The 17,786-nt window shown below is 42.0% G+C and overlaps 1 protein-coding gene across 2 annotated transcripts in view; it reads right to left on the reverse strand.

Moving 5' to 3' along the window:
* EVA1A (eva-1 homolog A, regulator of programmed cell death) overlaps positions 1 to 17,786 on the reverse strand; it is a 218,605-nt gene that overhangs the window by 124,419 nt on the left and 76,400 nt on the right. Inside the window, exon 3 of one of the 2 annotated variants that reach the window (XM_071547773.1) lies at positions 16,925 to 17,048. In XM_071547773.1, the coding sequence (XP_071403874.1) occupies positions 16,925 to 17,048 (124 nt within the window). Of the gene's footprint in view, positions 1 to 16,924; positions 17,049 to 17,786 lie in introns of those variants that run through there. The other variant, XM_071547774.1, reaches the window with a different exon arrangement.

A 17,786-nucleotide genomic window follows, 5' to 3' on the forward strand; every position in this document is an offset into this window, starting at 1 on the left:
CTGGGAGTGGACTTTTTGACTGGGTACCAGGCAGTTGGCATTTTGCCAGCCCAAACTATAACAACATGTTATACCAAAACAGGGACATGTGTTGATTTAAAAGAAATGTCTGAGAACAAAATTACTCCTCGTGCTCAACTTAGAAATTCCTATTTGAAGCCAAATATGTCCCCCTCAAATAGCCTATTATCTGGTGATCAGAGCATCACCTGGAATGTGAAAACACTGGTCAAACCTTCCCAGTCCAGGTGAGAATCTTAACCCCAGACTCTATTCCACTACATAATCTTCCATCTCACTCTGCAACTATTTTACAAAAATGTCCAAAAGATCCACTGCAGAGAAGCTTTCAAAGCTCTAAAATATTTATTGAATGTGAAAACACTTTGTGATCCATCCCTGTAGATGAAGGCACAATTAAGACCTATCTCGTTCATGGGAGATTCTGTGCAAAGAACTCACATCCCTCAGCAACACCTATAGGGGATAAACCCATGACCAGCTGAGTGTGTAAAACAGTGACAGGAATCAGAAATAGAAGCTCTTGGCAACTTCAGAGTATGTAAGGAAAGAGGAACCTCATACAGTTACAAAGAATCAGTGGTGGGCTTGATGGTGTCAGGTTAATGGCTGGGTTTGATGATCTTAGAGGTTTTTTCTAAACTAAATTAAGTCTGTGGTTCTATGACCATTTTATCTATGTAAATATTTCACCCACAATCACCGTGAAAGCATCTGAAAGATACACTGAACACACTAAGGGGTTTCATCTTCACTCAAAAATGTCTCCCTGTAAGGGAAATTAAATCAAAGCTTTACCTTGCTATAAAGTATAAAACTTAGCAGAGTATAATAGAACTTTATAGACTTAATAGACTTTAGGGGAAAAACACAGATTAAAACTAAAAGCACAAAGACACAAAACTCTCCAACAGGACAAGATATACAAAGTTACGGTTAAACCAATATCAGAGAAAAGAATACTTGTGACTGGCTAGAGTGGTTGAAATATTAAAAAGTTGATTAACATTAGAAAAAGAACAATTTTGAAGTCTCTAATGAAAGAGTCCTCTGTGAAGGTCTTATTTCTTACAAGGCACTAACTCAATTTCCTCTTCCAATTTGGTTATTATTAGCTACATTTCTCAATTAACAAGTGTAACTGATTGCTTAACCACACATCCTGTGGACTCATTTAAGGTCTTTAGAATATTAAATTCTGCCTACCATTCAAAGTCAGAGCTTGTTATCTGGAAACTTAACTGGTATTTAAACACAGTGAATATTGCACTGAGCCCAGAAGACACTGGGATGGACAGGCATTCATAACTCTGCTGAAGGTCAGTCCAGCAGTCACGACACAGTCAACAACAACTCATCCTTATAGTACCTTCCAGTTTCTAAAAGGGCTACAAGACAACTGCAGAGGGACTTTTCATAAGGGCATGGGGTGATGGGAGAAGGGGGAATATCCTTAAGCTGAAGGAGAGCAGGTTTAAATTGAATATCAGGAAGAAATTCTTTACTGTGAGGGTACTGAGGCATTGGAACAGAGAAGCTGTGGATGCCCCATCCCTGAAAGTCTTCAAGGCCAGGTTGGACAGGGCTTTGAGAAACCTGGTCTAATGGAAGGCTTCCCTGCCCATGGCAGCAGAGTTGAAATTGGCTGGTCTTCCAGGTCTCTGCCAACCCAAACCATTCTATGATTTCATTATTCTATGCACAACGAAACACTGCCTCTCACATTCGCGGTTCATACTCTGGGGAAGTTGTGTTCAGGGCTTATGGGGGAAAGCTGCCTGATGGATGGCTCAAGAAATCAGACTGGGGAGGTGAACCTGAGTGCACACTCCTTGGGAACAAGGGTAGTTTGTGGGTGACATGCTCCTGGCACACTGCAGTGTGGAGTAAGAGGCCTGTGCCAGCTCAAGATGTCATGTCACAGTCACTAAATTCTGCCCCAGGAAACACCTATTGCAGCTCTGGCTGAGTCCAAACTGGTTAGGCCTGTAGTCACCTGAGATGACACAGAGAGAAGAAACTGATTTCTTATAAGGAAATTAAACAAAGGAAGAAAGAAAGAAAGCATGAAATACACAGTAGTACTTCAGTCTCCCAAAAGGTTCCTTTAAGCTGGATCACAGAAAAAAAAACAGATGGTCTCTGGGCAACCTGATAGAAATCTGGATAAACAAACAGATAAGCAAGTGATGCTATGGAGGACACCAGTCCCTGAAAGTATTTTCTACTTCATAGCATTGTCACCTCCAGGATGAACCAAAGCCAGACACTGATGGCTCCCAGGCACGGGATGATGATAAAGGACTGTGGCTGATATTAAAAAATACAGATCTAAGCATCATCCATATATTTACTGGTACTTCACCAATAACAACCTTACATAAATATTAAAAAGAACCAAGGCAGCGTAAGTGACATAAGAGAGCTGGAACTGGGAACGAATGTGCATTTTTCTCTCTCACTCTCCCAAGCAGAACTGGCCTCCTACAGATCGCTCACAATCTGGTCCTAAGCCTGCTCTAACTGTTGCAGTCTGGATATAATTCAGGCCAAATGCAAACATTTGTATTAGTGGATTTCATGTTTCACCCTGAAAAATTAAACACGCTTAAATGGCCTCGGAAAGGTGGCAGTGATATTCAGCAAATGGCTTACTCCATTCTAATCCCCCATGCAGTCATTTGTAGGGCAACAGAGATTTACCATGATTAAGATATTTGCTAAGGATAATATCCCTTTTATTACTGCCTGTTTTCAGAGACACTGGCTTAAATATAACTCGGTAGAGAAAACCCAAGGAGGGAACAGCTGCAGGCTTTTCTACACACATTTTTAAAGGTCGGTATATGACACTATTATAACATAGTTTGGACAATTACAGAAAAAAATATAAATGTTTCTAAAAGTAAATGGGCTCTCTCAAACAGTAAAGTGAATAAGAAGACCCATTGTAATCACAGGGTGCATGCAATAATATTAACCTAAATGACCTACAGTAAATATATTTACCCAGTGTCTTAAGAACATTTTCACTTACGGTCCACAACAATATTCTGAATGATCACAGTGGGGAAACACAAAACAAAATGTCAATTGCCTCAGTCTCTTCAAGACCTTAGAGATAAAAGATCCTAAAAAGATTTTGTGTCTAAGAAAGTGATGGAATGCATTAATGTCAGAGTTCTACCTTGCCTAATATCACATTTTTTAACAGAACTTGTGGGAAAAATTATGAAATTTTGCTAATTAAAATATGCTTACTTCACATAATCAGTGCATAATAGCTGAACCTATTTCCCAGATCAAAGACCTGGAAATACATGTAAAGAGAAATCTGTTTTCCTCACAAAATCCTAAAGGATTTCAATCTTAGAACTGAGGATCCAAGCAAAGAAATTTATTTTGTAGGAAACAGAGACAGGTTTGCCCAATTCCTTCTCAAGTCAGGATTGCTTCCCATAAAAGATTTTCTTATCTAGGGTATAACTGTTAAATGAATGAGACTGCACCCAAGATGCCACTTCTTAACTGAACTGGACTCCATGTTAGGGAATAACTTTTCTTTAGCCCTGTTTTTGCCTTGCTCGCCTTCATCCCAGCTTTGCTACCTGTTCTCCTGCATAGTATCCAAAACAGAGAACATTTCTTGCCTTGAAACTCATAATTCTTCCTTATATCCAGCCATTCCACCATCACGTAATTCCCTTTACCCAAATAATGACCATATTTGACTAATGGGTGGTGGTTAGTGTTGGCCTGTGAAAAAGGGCGCAGGACCACTCCCTTCTTCACTCAGCCACTCTCCAGAAGAACTGTGTTAAAGGCAGGTGCAGCTCCAATGCTCCGTGGCACTCCTGCAGCTCTCGCTGCACCTGTCAGACAAGCACTGGTTGCAACGTGGAGCAGCTGCCATGCACAGGGGGCCAGGTGGCACAAATGGAGTATGCAATCTTTTAGTCCTAAGTTAAAATTCAACAAACTTTTATGGACATAGGAAACCATCCCCCAAAGAGTAAAGGTGATGATAATGCATGTGGTGAGATTTTGGTAATCACAGCACATGTCTAGGCAGAATACTTAGAGTGCAAAAGTCACCACACTGCAGTTTTTTTGTGTCAACTTAAAGAGGAAAGCAAGAAAAAAAGGGTTAACCATGGAAATAAAAACCCTTCACTGTGGGTGTAGTCACTCCAGACCATAATTCACAGTCACAGAGGACAGAAAGCACCTCTGGAGACTGTCTGGGCCAACCTCCATGTTCATACCAGATCAGTTAGAGCATCAGGCAGCTGAGGGTCATCTCCATTCAAGTTTTTAACACCTCCAAGGATTGACACTTCACAACTTCCTAGGGGAAATTGTTCCAGTGATCCTGTTAATCACGTGAGAGATGGTTATAGGAAGTACCTGCTACTGTCTGTTCTGCAGGAACTAGGAAGATGAGTCTCCAGGACAGGAAACATATTAAGCCTTAGGACTCCTCTAAGCAGCATCCTTGAACAGGAGTGCTGTGCACAGAACTGCACAGGAAAAGCTCATCTTGGAAATACCCATCCAGTACCCTTCCTTGTAACCTGTGACTGTTGTCCTTATTCTTTTTTTGTTTCCCCCATAATCAGCTAATTCCCAGGACTTCTGAAGATATACAGAATATTTTTGAGTGCATGCAGATCGAAGTCCACCCTCCCAAAATTCAAACAAGGAAGTACACCTCAAAGCAGAGAAAGCAAATTTGCCTTGGCCAGCATTCACTGACTATGGCACTATTCTGAGAAAAAAAATAACTGTATTGAAAGGATATTTTCCAATCAGTGCACCCCTTCAAACCTTTTTCTCATACTTCTATTCTTCTGTTATGCATTTACTTAATTTTCATTTCAAGCAAGTATTTGTTATGTGACTATTGCATTCTCCTTTGCACTTTGGAAGATGTAAGCAGATTCTGGCCTCCAAGTCCCTGGATATAAATCATAGACTTATAGAATCCTAAAAAGGTTTGGGTTGGAAGGGACCATAAAGTTGATCTCATTCCAACCCCTCTGCCATGGGCTGGGACACCTTACACTAGAACAGGTTGCTCCAAGCCCCATCCAATCTGGCCTTGAATGTTCTCAGGGATGGGGCATCCACAACTTCTCTGGGCAACCTGTGCCAGGGCCTCACCACCCTCACTGTAAAGAACTTCTTCCAAATATCTAATCTAAATCTACACTCTTCCAGTTTAAAGCCATTACCCCCTGTCCTATCAGGGGACAAGCCAACACAGATCAAAACTCCCCCCCCAGTGACAAATGCCTGTTATTTAGGGCAGCACACATTGCTATGGCTCCTTGCTTTTTCATTTTTTCCCAATTTCACTTACAATATGCACTTCCTATCTTGAGTTCCAGGGCTTCCTCCTTATCCACTTGAACCTGCTACTAATGAGAACCTTTCTTCCATACCAGGATTTGAATAAATCCATATCAATCCAGTCAGTGCTCCCTTAGGCGGGATTGGGCTGAGGAAACCTTTCCAGGACAGAAAAGGCCTCCAGAGTCCTCGAGTACAGCCCTTCCTATCACTCCCCCACAAGTATTTGACTTTGGGGTACTTCATCATTCCCTCATTTCAAGGGGATGTGAAAAGGATCGTCCTTTTAATTTGGAGCATGAAAAAGTGAGGGTGTTACAAATTCATACATTTGCATGGAAATATCTTTTAACATTATTTCAGTTTAATTTTGTCTTCAGAAACTTTTTGTGAAGATGCTCTAATTTAACTTTTAAACTAAAGTTTGCTGCCCTTGATGGCATGGCATGTGCTGCTCACTTCGGCAGGAGCTAATCTGAAACTCTGAAATCAGATACAACACAGATGACAATCCAGAGTTATACCAAACAGGCAGCTTGCCAACTTGAGAAGTACCCTGAAAACTCTGAGTGGCAAGTTTTGGAGGTCTGAAACCCTTTCGACAAGCACAAAGATTGTTCTTTGCCAACGACCTTGTCAGATTCCTTTAAAATTACACTCCTGATGCCCCCATGCAATTTGCAGTGTTTAAAAGGCGCCTCTCCCCACTGTCACTTTCATTAGTCTGAAGTAGTTGTCCTTTTACATTCTGCTGTGAAAAGGCTGGCAGTGTTGCAAATTAACTGCTACATTTCATTTCCAAAGCAGAGTTCAGAAGCACCTAGTTGCACTTTCCTGTTGGACAGAGGTATGTGGTTATCTAAGGAGGAAAAACGGAACAATATAAAAATATGTGCACTAGACTGTGAGATGAGAGTTAAACAAAACATCTGGGAGACCAGGACAAATTTAATTCTCATCCTACCTCTATTAATGAAATTGGGCTGATTTTCTGAAGCAGCTGTGACTTACTGTTGTTCCGTTGTCTGAGCCTGTTCCTCACCACTTATTAGTCCTTCTTCCAAGGACCTGAGAACCTTCTGACTAAAGGTCAGTGAAATTCAGCAGTGTCCTAGTTCAGCAGGAGGGACCAGCTAACCCTGTGTAGGGGTGATCAAAGCTGTGTATTCTACCCCCTCTATTCATTCCCCAAGGACAATGGGCCATTAGCAGCAGCTGCCCAGGGAGTCATTATCACCTTCACACTCAGCCTGAGGGGGGCGGAGCTGCTAATGGGCCATCAACAGTTCAATACCCCCCTGGCTCCCAGAGTTAATCACCCATTGTGTGAGTCCCCGCCCAGGGGGAGGGACTGGGTGCTCCCTGGGGGTACATAAGTGGTGGGTAAGAAGACCTTGAGAACTTCTTGTCGAATCCAGAGGAGCAGCAGGACCTTGACAGGAGGAGATCACTGCTCTCACCCAGACCACAGCCCTCGCCTGCACCAACAGGTTTTTCATTTCCTTTTGCTCTGGACTTGAGGAGCCACAGGGGTCTCAGCACAAGGGCAAACAAACCCCCTTGGGTTTGTGCCCCAGGACACTGGGTTATACTGCTGGGTTTTTGTGAGTTGAAAGCAATTTCCCTTTTGTGTCAGTGTTGTTATTGTAATATTATTATTAAATTTTAGCTCTGACTTATAATCTCTCTTGTGGTGAGTTCATTTCCCCTGCTGGTTCACCTTTAAACCAGCACAAGCAGAAATACTGAGATGACAAATGTAGCCATATTTTAAGAACTGGTAGCCAATTTCATAAGAGAGACAAGCCAATGCCAAAGCTGATTGCAGCATCCCACCAGTCAACCTGCATGGATGTACTACCCGGTAGATTAGCATGGACATAAATCTAGACTACTTACACCATAGGAGGCAACGTGACCAAAACTTTTGTTACTGCAATGAAAAGATGGGAGGGATGCACTAAAAATTACTTCAATATACAAGGAAAAAGACTTCATTAGCACCACTATTCATAGCACTTTAGTTCTGCTCTTCCGGTTGATGCCATGAGAGAGACCCCAACAAAACAGGACTCTGAGCCACGTTAGTATGGGATAAGACAAAAAGTAAAGGTCCTTTAATATCAGGCCAAAGGCCCACAGGAATACATGATGACGTGCACGTGCTCCCCAGGCTCTAGTTTCCATGGCTTTTATAGTATGGTTCACCCAATCATTACTTTACACATCTCTTGGTCCAGCCCTGGTTCCACCCCTGTTCCAACCCCCCAGGAACTTAGTCTGGGGTCGTCGAGACCCTCTGTCTTCATCATCACTCCTCTTCTTCAGCACGCAAAAGGCTCCTGGAGTTCTTCCAGTTCTGACTTCTGGGTCACTCTACCCTGTGTTTATGTTTCGTTCTGCAGGCCTTCTGATATCTTTCAGCTCTCAACTTGGAAACAAGACTAAATAACTAAATGAATTTGAGCTACTGATATATGCTAAGGGTTAGGATACATAAACAATGAACTTAGGCTGCTAAAATACTAGCACATTAAATCTACATTTGCTACAGTTACTGTGTTCCTAAAATCTATAAAATGTGAAAATCAAAAATCCTTCCTGCATCACGGTGATGGTGTAAACTAGCTGAAAGGGAAAATTTAGTCTTATATCATTAAAACAGTCTTCTCCAAATGTTAAAATAATGGTGATAATAATTCTGACACAAGAACATTAAAAGGATATCTGATTGATATTTTTACATATAATCCATAGAACACACAATACGTGAAAATGAGGCCTACTAAATTAAAAGCTAGTTCACTACAGTCCTAAGTAATTAATAAACAGTATTCCCTCAATGGCTTTGCCTGAGAATCAGAAAAATTGAGTCTGGGAGAAATACAGTAACTAAACCTCCAAAAGTCATCATGGATGTTTTAAAAGTCCCAGTTCTCAGACATGGGTAGGTGACAACTTCCCACACTTTTTAAGTAGTCAGAAACATAACTTTGTAACTGAGAAGAGCTTGATGCACAACTAGTATTATGAAAAGCTGAAGATATCAGGAGATAGCCATTTAAAAATTGAATAGTTAATTTGAAAACCAAATGTAGGACTGATACTGAAAAAATATTGAAGAAATGAACAGTATTGGAGAGAGTTTATTTCCATGCCTCCACCCCAGAGAAGATTTTCTCTTCTCTGCTTCTTTTTTCTTTTTCTAAAGAACTTTTATTTGAGGAGAGCAACTGATCTATATTTTCTGTCTTGAATAAGTCCATACACAGGACCCCCTGCAAAAGCATTATATACATTTACTTCTCTGTTCTGTGAGTCCTACACTCATGGTTTAAATGTCAATATAACAGATCCAAACTTTCACATAAGTCAATCTTTGCAATATCTCAATCTGGTCTACAAGCATATTGTTTCTGGGACATGCTTTCTGTGTCACAGTTCTTCACCAGTACACCAGACAATCTTGAAATCTGTCGTTCAGAGTTTGCAAACCTCTGTCACACAGGAATATGTTGAGATTTAGGTCTATGGCTTTCATTTTTAAAAACTTGGTTTCCCTGTGTTCTGGTTAATTGCTACAAGGACACCTCTGGCTCTTCTGATTACAAAACTCCCAGATCACTTGGCCTCTGTCAGCAGCCGAAGTCATTGCTGACACCTGAAGCAGCAGCCACCACACAGCCTCCACCATCAGCACAGAGAGGTATCACAGGTGCCCACAGTGCCTGAGGATGGGCTGGATCTCCTGCAGTACATGAGGGCAAAGTCTCCCAGCTCCTTTTGGGAAAGCTATTGACTCACCTATGCCATCACTGAAAGCCTGTGGTCTATCCCTTCCTTGTCCTTCGCTAAAAATTCATGGCTTAAAGAAAGAATATTTTTACTCTTGTGGGTTTTTTTTCCCGGACCCCACAGGAAACTCAAATGCCATTGGACAAAGGGAATCTGTAAAAGTCACAGCTCTAGAATTTATGTAATTTAGGCAGATTTCAGAATTTGTCTTTTTTAGTGGTTCACATCTGGGTGCTGGAGACCTGACCCAGTAAAGGGAATACTTGCACCTACCTAATAGGAGACACCATGGTCTTCACTGGCTTCTTATTATGTCAATCAGGGCTGACTGATTAAGTTTGAAAGAAAAATGGGATTTTTTGGTGGTAATTTTTTTATTCTTTTTTTTTTAACTCTCCCAAGCCAGTAGAAAATTCCTTCTCGATGGGGCAGGAAATAATGATGATGATGATAATAATAGTATGATACAACTACATTATTAAAACTATAATAATATTTTATGTGTTACATTAGTTAATTGCATTATTAATAACATAATATTTTATGTGATGCATTAGTTAATATATTAATATTATAACCATATTTATAATTAAACTGACAATAATCTTTGCATTTGCCTACAATGGAGTCACATGTTCCTCTTAATCCTGCTCCTGACAGTGGAGTGATTAGGGTGCTACAGAGATAGGGCTATTTGACAGCTCCTCTGTGCATCAATGGCTTAAAACAATATTAATCGTTAGCATTAACGTTTCTCTGCCCCCAACTGTGGGCTGATGGATCTGTCCTCTGTAATTTACAGCGTTCCCTTATTTACACCTTTTCATCACCACAGTGGTTGCTGCCCGAGGTTTTATTGCCCTTATAAATTTCCACTCCCTGCACCACCTTAACGGTTTTGAAATAATACCGATAAGCAGGAGGGAGCTGATGAATGCAGGAGGCAAAAGGCTTGTTCTGTTGCCTCGGTGGCTGGGCCAGAAGGATGTGCCCATTAAACATCCCTGAATCCATGGTGCTGCTTTGGAAAGCCTGGCCCACCAAAAAGCAGTGCAGCAAACAATAGAGTGAACTTCTCTTGCCACCAATAAACCTGTCTGATGAGAGAGATTGATGCTTTTCTGAAAGGGTTGATGACTACTGAATTACCAATCTACACCAGCACTAAAATCAATCACCAGTTAAAGGGACCAGGAATATATTTATGTCCTTCTTTGCTCTTGTCTGAAATTTCTACTAAACCTCTATTCTTTCTACAGTCCTCTGCTCTGGCTCACAGCATTTGCAGATTCTATCTAGGGAATGAAAGCCTTGAGGATGTGTGATGAGATGAGGCTTTTCATGCCATGTTCACTGAATTTAACAGAAAAGGTACATTCCTCAGCTCAGCAAAGTCAACAGCAAAGCCCACACAAGATACAATACTGAAGGAATGAGTTGTAGGGAAATTAAAAGGTGAACAAAGAGGCATTCACTGCAAGCTTACATGATCCTTCCAAAACATATTTTCCAGCCAATTCAATTGAAATCTGACAAGCAGACCTGACCAATTCACCAAGAGACATGAAATCACAACACACAGTATGACTTCACAGTTCTTTGATAGATGGAAAAGCTCTGGCATCAGTATTGGTATTCTGCTGTTTGCACAGGCTCTGAAGTGTGTGTGGCTTGGCTTCGTGAACGAAGATTTGGGAAGGGCTGTCCACACGTGGGTGTGCCCTTCCAGCCTGCACAGTGGATTTTAGGTGAGGCTCAGCGTGCACAGAACTGGCCCCACCGTTTCAGTCCTGAGGTTCATCTGCCATGTCTGAGCGAGCTTGGACAGTGCCAGTGAAGTCCTCAGGACTAGAACCTACAGCACCCGGCATTTCCCAGGAGGTCTCCCATCCAAGTACTAATCCGGGACTGACCCTGCTGAGCTTCCGAGATCTGACGGGATCGGATGTCGGGGGGCATTTAACTGCCCTAAACTGGACATCCTCACCAAAAGGCAAACACTCCTGGGACACAGCATAGCAGCTGTATCATTGTATGATAGCATAAAATTTGAAGATGACATTTTTACCAGGAGGTGATCTAATTGCAACTAATTCCTAATAGTTCTTTTAAATTCAGTTGCTTTTTAATCAAAATTGCTTAGGGCTGTTACCTGAGTAAGATCAGGATGAGAATTCCCATGTTTGAAAAAGTCCTTGACTTTTCACAAGAATTAACTGGACCTCTTAGATTCCTATTAAACCTATGGCAAAGAGAGTGAAAGCCTGTTCTCCTCAAAACACACGTCCAGGCTGATTCTCAGCCCGAAAGTTTTCCCATAAATCAAAGCTCCAGGTTTCAACCTAGAACAAAGTGACCTCTATCACCCCATTTCCTCCTCCTATCCCCTCACAAACTTTTGGCACTTCACCCTTTGCCAACAAACGTTAAGTTTCCTTTCCAGACACATTTCTCAGAGCCTTGATATGCCTTTCCCAAATATGTTTCTGTATTGTTACAGAGGGATTTGAGCTACAATCAGAGCCCAGGTCACAATCCAGGCTTACTCAAACTTCAAAGGCTTTGGGCTTACATTTGTGAATATAGAAGGGAGAACAGCAAAGTTTAGAATTACACTTTTTTTACATCTCTGGGATGATTAATACAGGTGGGTTTCTACCCATCATCCTCCATTTATCATGTCCAGTTGTTTCACTCAGCATTTTAAAATTAAATAAAAATAATAATAATTTTAGAAAAACATCAAATGGAGATTATCCCTCCCAGAGTCCTTGAAGTCCAAAGCTAAAGGAGTAACTGCCAGACAGGAAAGAGGGAAAATATCACTACAGCATTTATGTGAAGCTACATCTTAGGTTCTTCAGAGCTGAGAAGGGAAAAGTGCATCTAGAACAGCATGGCAAAGGCAAAGGATGAGATAAGGACACTGTGTGGGGGTCTCAGAAAATAAGTCAAATAAACAGAGTAGGAGCCCTCTCCTTTCTCAACAGCATTGCCAGCAAATGGCCACACAGACAACACATCTCATCCCAAATATTCCCTTTGAGGAGAAGGGAAAGTAATCCTGTCCTCGTTTTGTTCAGGTGCATTGGCACTTCTCAAAGAGAAAAGCCAATAAAAAAATAACCAATCAAACAAAACAAAAAGCCACAATGGGCAAAGAGCTGCTGAGCAGGGGCACATGGATCCTTGCTGGTACAACAGCTCAGAGCAGCAACCAGCCCCAGTAAAATCAGCTGCAATGGTATTGCTGGGATGCAGAGAGGTGGAGTTATTTCTTCAGCATGACTTGGGCAGCCCCACAGGTCCTGATTCCAGCCAGGATTATGTCACACACCCCCTCCAGAAAGTCTGGCACACAGAGCAAATATTTCCTAGCTTACAATAACACACGATCTTACATGGTTCTCTGTCTCTGAAGTGAGGGGGATGAACAAACACTGAATTGTTGGAATAATATTGGTGAATCCAGATTTCAGTTAGAGGGAATTCATGTAAGACCAATTAAATAGTATGTCAATCCCCTCTAATTATCTGTTCCTATAGCCTATCCCATAATTACACTTAATGGGTCTAAATCAAATCAGCATGTTACCTGAGAAATAATTGGATTTATGTGCAATTTTTAATGATCCTGAAAGATACCCTGGAGATTGAAATCCTCTATGTGTTCAGGGATTGATCCTACACTTCAGTGTGCTTTGGGTGAGCATCTCAGGCTGCATTAGTCCTGATAAATTAAATGTGCCTGTTCCCTGGCCCTGAGGCTCAGTGGCATGAGACAGCCCACCACAATTCTCAACAACTTTTTTAGCCTCTAAAACAGGGTGGCCATATCCAGACTTCCCACTGGAAACCATTCCTGGCCAATGGCTAAATGCCAGACTACATTTATACCAGCAGAGAACAACTCCAGGTTTCAGTGCTACAGCAACACATCCCCACCTTGACCTGAGGGGGTCATTCTGGGGGCTCAGTGTTGAGGCTGCTGGAAGCAGAATGGTTTGCAGAGACACTCCCAAGTTTAGAAGCACCAGCTGCCAGCTGTGCTCTGCTGAGACTTGTACTGTGCCCTTGAACATGTTCCCAAAGATTGGTGGACATCAGAAACTGAGACACACATGCTATAGAAACATAAAATAAATCAGAACCATTAAGGATGGAAAACACCAATATTATCAAGTCTAATCTTTGGCCAAACACCATCATGCCAACTAAAAATAAAATTAAGCCTTGGCTCAATTCACACAGCAGCTATAAATAAATCTCACTTATCCCAAATTGAGACAGAATAGAGCATTTTATTGATGATTTCTGATCTGCTTAAACATCTTATACCTTAAAATTAAAAGTGTGCACACACATAGTATATTTATTTATGTATTTATAGACAGACAGAATACAGGTGTGCCAAACATCTGACATTTAAAAGCACTTCCATGCCCATCTCTGAGCTCTGTACATCCAAGACAAATGTCCATTAGATCCCAGATCCATCTCTTGATCTATGGGATCAGAAGGGACAATGATTACCATAAGATTTCCCAAAAAACACACAAGCCATTGAATTTCTCACTGTTCCTAGTTAAGCACACTCATATCTGAAGTATTTCTTTTACTTTCTAGAGGAGGTGAACCACAACACCTCTGCCTGAGTTTTCCCTGCTTCCAGCAAAAGCAGTCTCGGAGGGATTAGTGCAGTAGACATCCCATTGCCCTGCTCTCCAGAGACCCACCATTTGAAAAATCTGGGTCTTTCAGTTTCAGCATGATCTGCTGTCCTCCATCTCCTTGAAATTCTGCCCATGAGAAACCAAAATAGCACCTTGCCTTGTGCATGAACCCCATGCAGCCAGTGAGCATCGAAACCACTAGATTTCAAATGCAATGTAATGTCAGAGAGACATAACTGCAGTGACAGTGGCTGGAGGGGATGACTGCACCATCTCGTTATTCTTCAGCAAAGGTACAAGCAAATGCCACTAACTTCACTTTTGCTTTCTTTCAGGAAAGTCTTTCTTTGAGATAACTACCTCTGTTCAGGGGCCTTTTGAGGCTCCAGCACGACTCTGATGATGGAAGGGCTTGGGAATCCTTATTTTATGTTAAAGGTGTCCTGTCCAAACCCTGCAGACCACTTCCCAAAATGTCTCTAATACCTGTATATAAGAAAAATTGAATTAATTCTACCTAGGTAGGTGTTAAACCAAAACACCTACTTCAGTATCATGGTCACAACAGGCTCCCTCAATAAGCAATGGAACGAAATGAGTATCCCAAGGGAACAACACAGACCTTAAATAGCTTCCTATTAAAGTGCTTCTGTAATATCTGCTGTTAAGAAGGACAAATTCAGAAACAGAACCCAAAAATTTCATTTTTCTTTTGTTAAAGTTATGGATCAAAACCTCTGCCAGGCAGTGAGCTCTCAACAAGGACTCTCTGGTTACAATTATGTGTGCTCAGACTTTCTGGAGCATGTCAACAATTCACAGGACCACAGTTTGGGGGATCAGCTCTTAATTATATATTCATTTACAGTTCATAAACAATACTCAAATAGTCAATAAGCAAAAAAGCCCATCAAAATCTTTCATGATCCTGTATTTTACATACTATGGATCCATCATTCCTCAGTTCCCTCATTAATCTTCTCCCTACAGAAAGGTGGAAAGGCTTGAAATCACAAAAGCACTAGATTCTGTTTGAGGCTCAAAATTAACATTTTGAATTATCAAGGAAAGGCTGACCATGTCCTGGTATTTCCATGCAAAGCTAATTCTCACATATTTCAAACATTGTTTTTAATCCACTGGGTTCTGATTAAAAGTTTGCCCAGTCACTAAGAGAAAATAATTTCTGTCAGGTTACCCTGTTTCACTCTGCAAAACTGGAGCTGCCTGAAAAATGTCTTGGGGAAATGTTTTCAAGAAACTTTCCCTGCTCTTCTTCAGGAAAATCACCTACCACACACATACACAAACTCCTTCTTTTCTAGTATATCTGGAATTAGTAAAGAATGCCAAGCTCTAAATGTTTATGCACAGATGGGTCTTGAAATACCTTCAGAAGTTCAGCACAAGCCTCAATAGTCAGATTTTTCAAGCGAGCTTTGATACAAAACCTGTAGGTTCAGGAGGACTTGCCAGAACACCCTGTTAATCACCCCTCTTGTGAAGGTGCTTTTCTCACCCAACAAAGGATTTTACAATCACTTGCAAAAAAATTCCACAACAAATGCAGGTACTTCACTACCTACTTTGAATTTGAATTCCTCACAGATCTTGCCAGATCCCTTCACTTAATTAGCACAGGTCTCTGCCTGCTGGGGCAAAAAGTCTTCTTCTGTGCTGTTGCTGTCAGAGTCTGAATGTTTCTGCTTTTGTTTCAAACCTTTTTTGAAGTCAGATCTGGGTTTTTTCCCTGTTTCTTCCCAAAAAATTTTGCTGATGTGATGCTGGAACCATGTTAGTTATGACATCTAAAAAGCTTCGGGTTAGACTGGTCTGAAACGCCATCTCCAGGCTGTTAGTGGATAGAATCATAGAATCATTAAGGTTGGAAAGGACCTCCAAAATCACCAGATCCAACCATTAAACCAGCACTGCCAAGTCCACCACTAAACCACATCACTAAGCACCACATCTACAGACTTCTTGAACACATCCCTACATTTCACCACTTCCCTAGGAAGGTGGAAGAGGGCAGACTTTCCAATGGTTGACTACCATTTCAATGAAGAAGTTTTTCCTCATACCAGGCTAAATCTCCCCTGGTGCAACTTGAGGTCATTCCCTCTTGTCCTGCTACTTGTTACTTGAAAGAAGAGACCAATCGCCACCTCGCTACAACCTCCTTTCAGGTAGCTGTAGAGGGTGATAAGGTTCCCCTCGAGCCTCCTTTTCTCCAGGCTCAACACCCCCAGCTCCCTCAGATGCTCCTCAAAGACTTGTGCTCAGATAGAAACAGGCCCTGTTCTCCAGCTGACGTCAGTTGGCACGGTATGTCCAGCATCAAACTTTATCATCTCCAAACATGTCTGCTTCCAACGCACTGATGGAGATTGGTGTGCTAACTTCCCAGCTGGGGCCAGGACTTGGCCCAGAGGGTGTTGGTTGTCCTAAGCCAAAGCTGCACTAGGCTCACTCCCAGTATACATGACCGCATTCCCAGTATCCAGGCACCAGCCCCATTTAATTTAAACACAGCTAATGAGATCACACAAAACACAGGTTAACATTTCCCAGTCTGGTCTGGGAGCAATTAAAAGCTGGCTGATGGTATGGCGTGGGCAGGACAGCTTCCTGTCACACCACCATCACCAGTGCCTGCCTTAGGTGCCCAGGTCTGAAGGAAGTCTTTGCCCATGCAAGGAGCTCCCACTGCCTCTGGAGGGACCAGCAGAGAGGGGACAAGTCCCACTACCCCACTGCGACAGAAGGGTGACTGCAGATGGAAGTGGGAGCAGCCCACCCACCACTAACAACATGAGCTCAGCATTGGCAAAGGCTTTTGCTGGCACCTGCAAAAACAATCTGCAATTTGGGCTGCTGGCAAGGAGGACATGGAGCAGCAACATCCCAGCAAGGCAACGAATGAGGGGGAAAGAGGAAGTGCTCTGCACCACAGGGTTATGTTACATTGAAAATAGAGATGGAAGCAAACAAGAAGTCCTAGAGGGCCTCTCTGGTGAGTACAAAGTATGAAAATGCTTTTATCTCAACTGAGCAAACAGATGTGATAGCAAGATACTTACTTGGTCTGCACTTGTACCACACGATGAGGTACTTGCCAGTTCCAGGGCATGGATCTGTACCAAAGAGCCGGCTATTGACGAGGAACTGGCAGCTCCGCCTGTCCTGGCACTCATCCAGCATCTTCTGCAGCCAGGGACACACACAAGAAGCAGAGAAACAAAAGCATTTCAGTATCTTCATCAAAGAGATGATCAAACAGAGACAAGCTGGAAAAGGGCAAAGACATCCTGACCTTCTCAGCCACCCCTGGCATGAGACAGGTGGTGGTGCTCCATGTAGTGGGTACCACAGGAACCATGGATTAGGAGGAGACTAAACCCTGTGCTTGTTTTGAGGAACAGGTTTTCTTTCCTTTGCATAGATGCAAAAGGAGGGATTTGCAATGGGAGGGTCACAGAGATTTTGAAACATTTTTATGCAATTTATTCATAGTGTAAGACAGTACAACCCCAGAAAAAGAACAGATCCCCATGGATACACCTTGACAATTAAAAGCAGAGACCCAAAGTCTGCCACCACAATTCTGCTTTAGATTTCTCTGGAGATGCACAATTTCAAGAGAGATCTTGTCTTGGTTATATAAAAGCTGGTATAAATATATACATAAATTGCTGGTATTCCAATAATTAGTAGCCGTGGTAGGAACACTGTTACACAGCCAACTTTGTCAGCTTTTATTAGAGTTCACTCCTCTTCCCCCTTGAATATCATGTTCCTTTCAGATAAATTCAGCAAGGGCCTGCAAGTCAGAGGGTCTTCCCTCCACCAGCATTTTGGGTCCTGTCCCCTTTTCTGCTCTGCTTTTGCTTTAGCGCTCTCTCCCTATTCATAACACTCACAAAAACTCCATCTCAGAATCCA

This window comes from Pithys albifrons, chromosome 2, assembly GCF_047495875.1.
Source record: "Pithys albifrons albifrons isolate INPA30051 chromosome 2, PitAlb_v1, whole genome shotgun sequence".
In the NCBI taxonomy this organism is placed as follows: domain Eukaryota; kingdom Metazoa; phylum Chordata; class Aves; order Passeriformes; family Thamnophilidae; genus Pithys; species Pithys albifrons.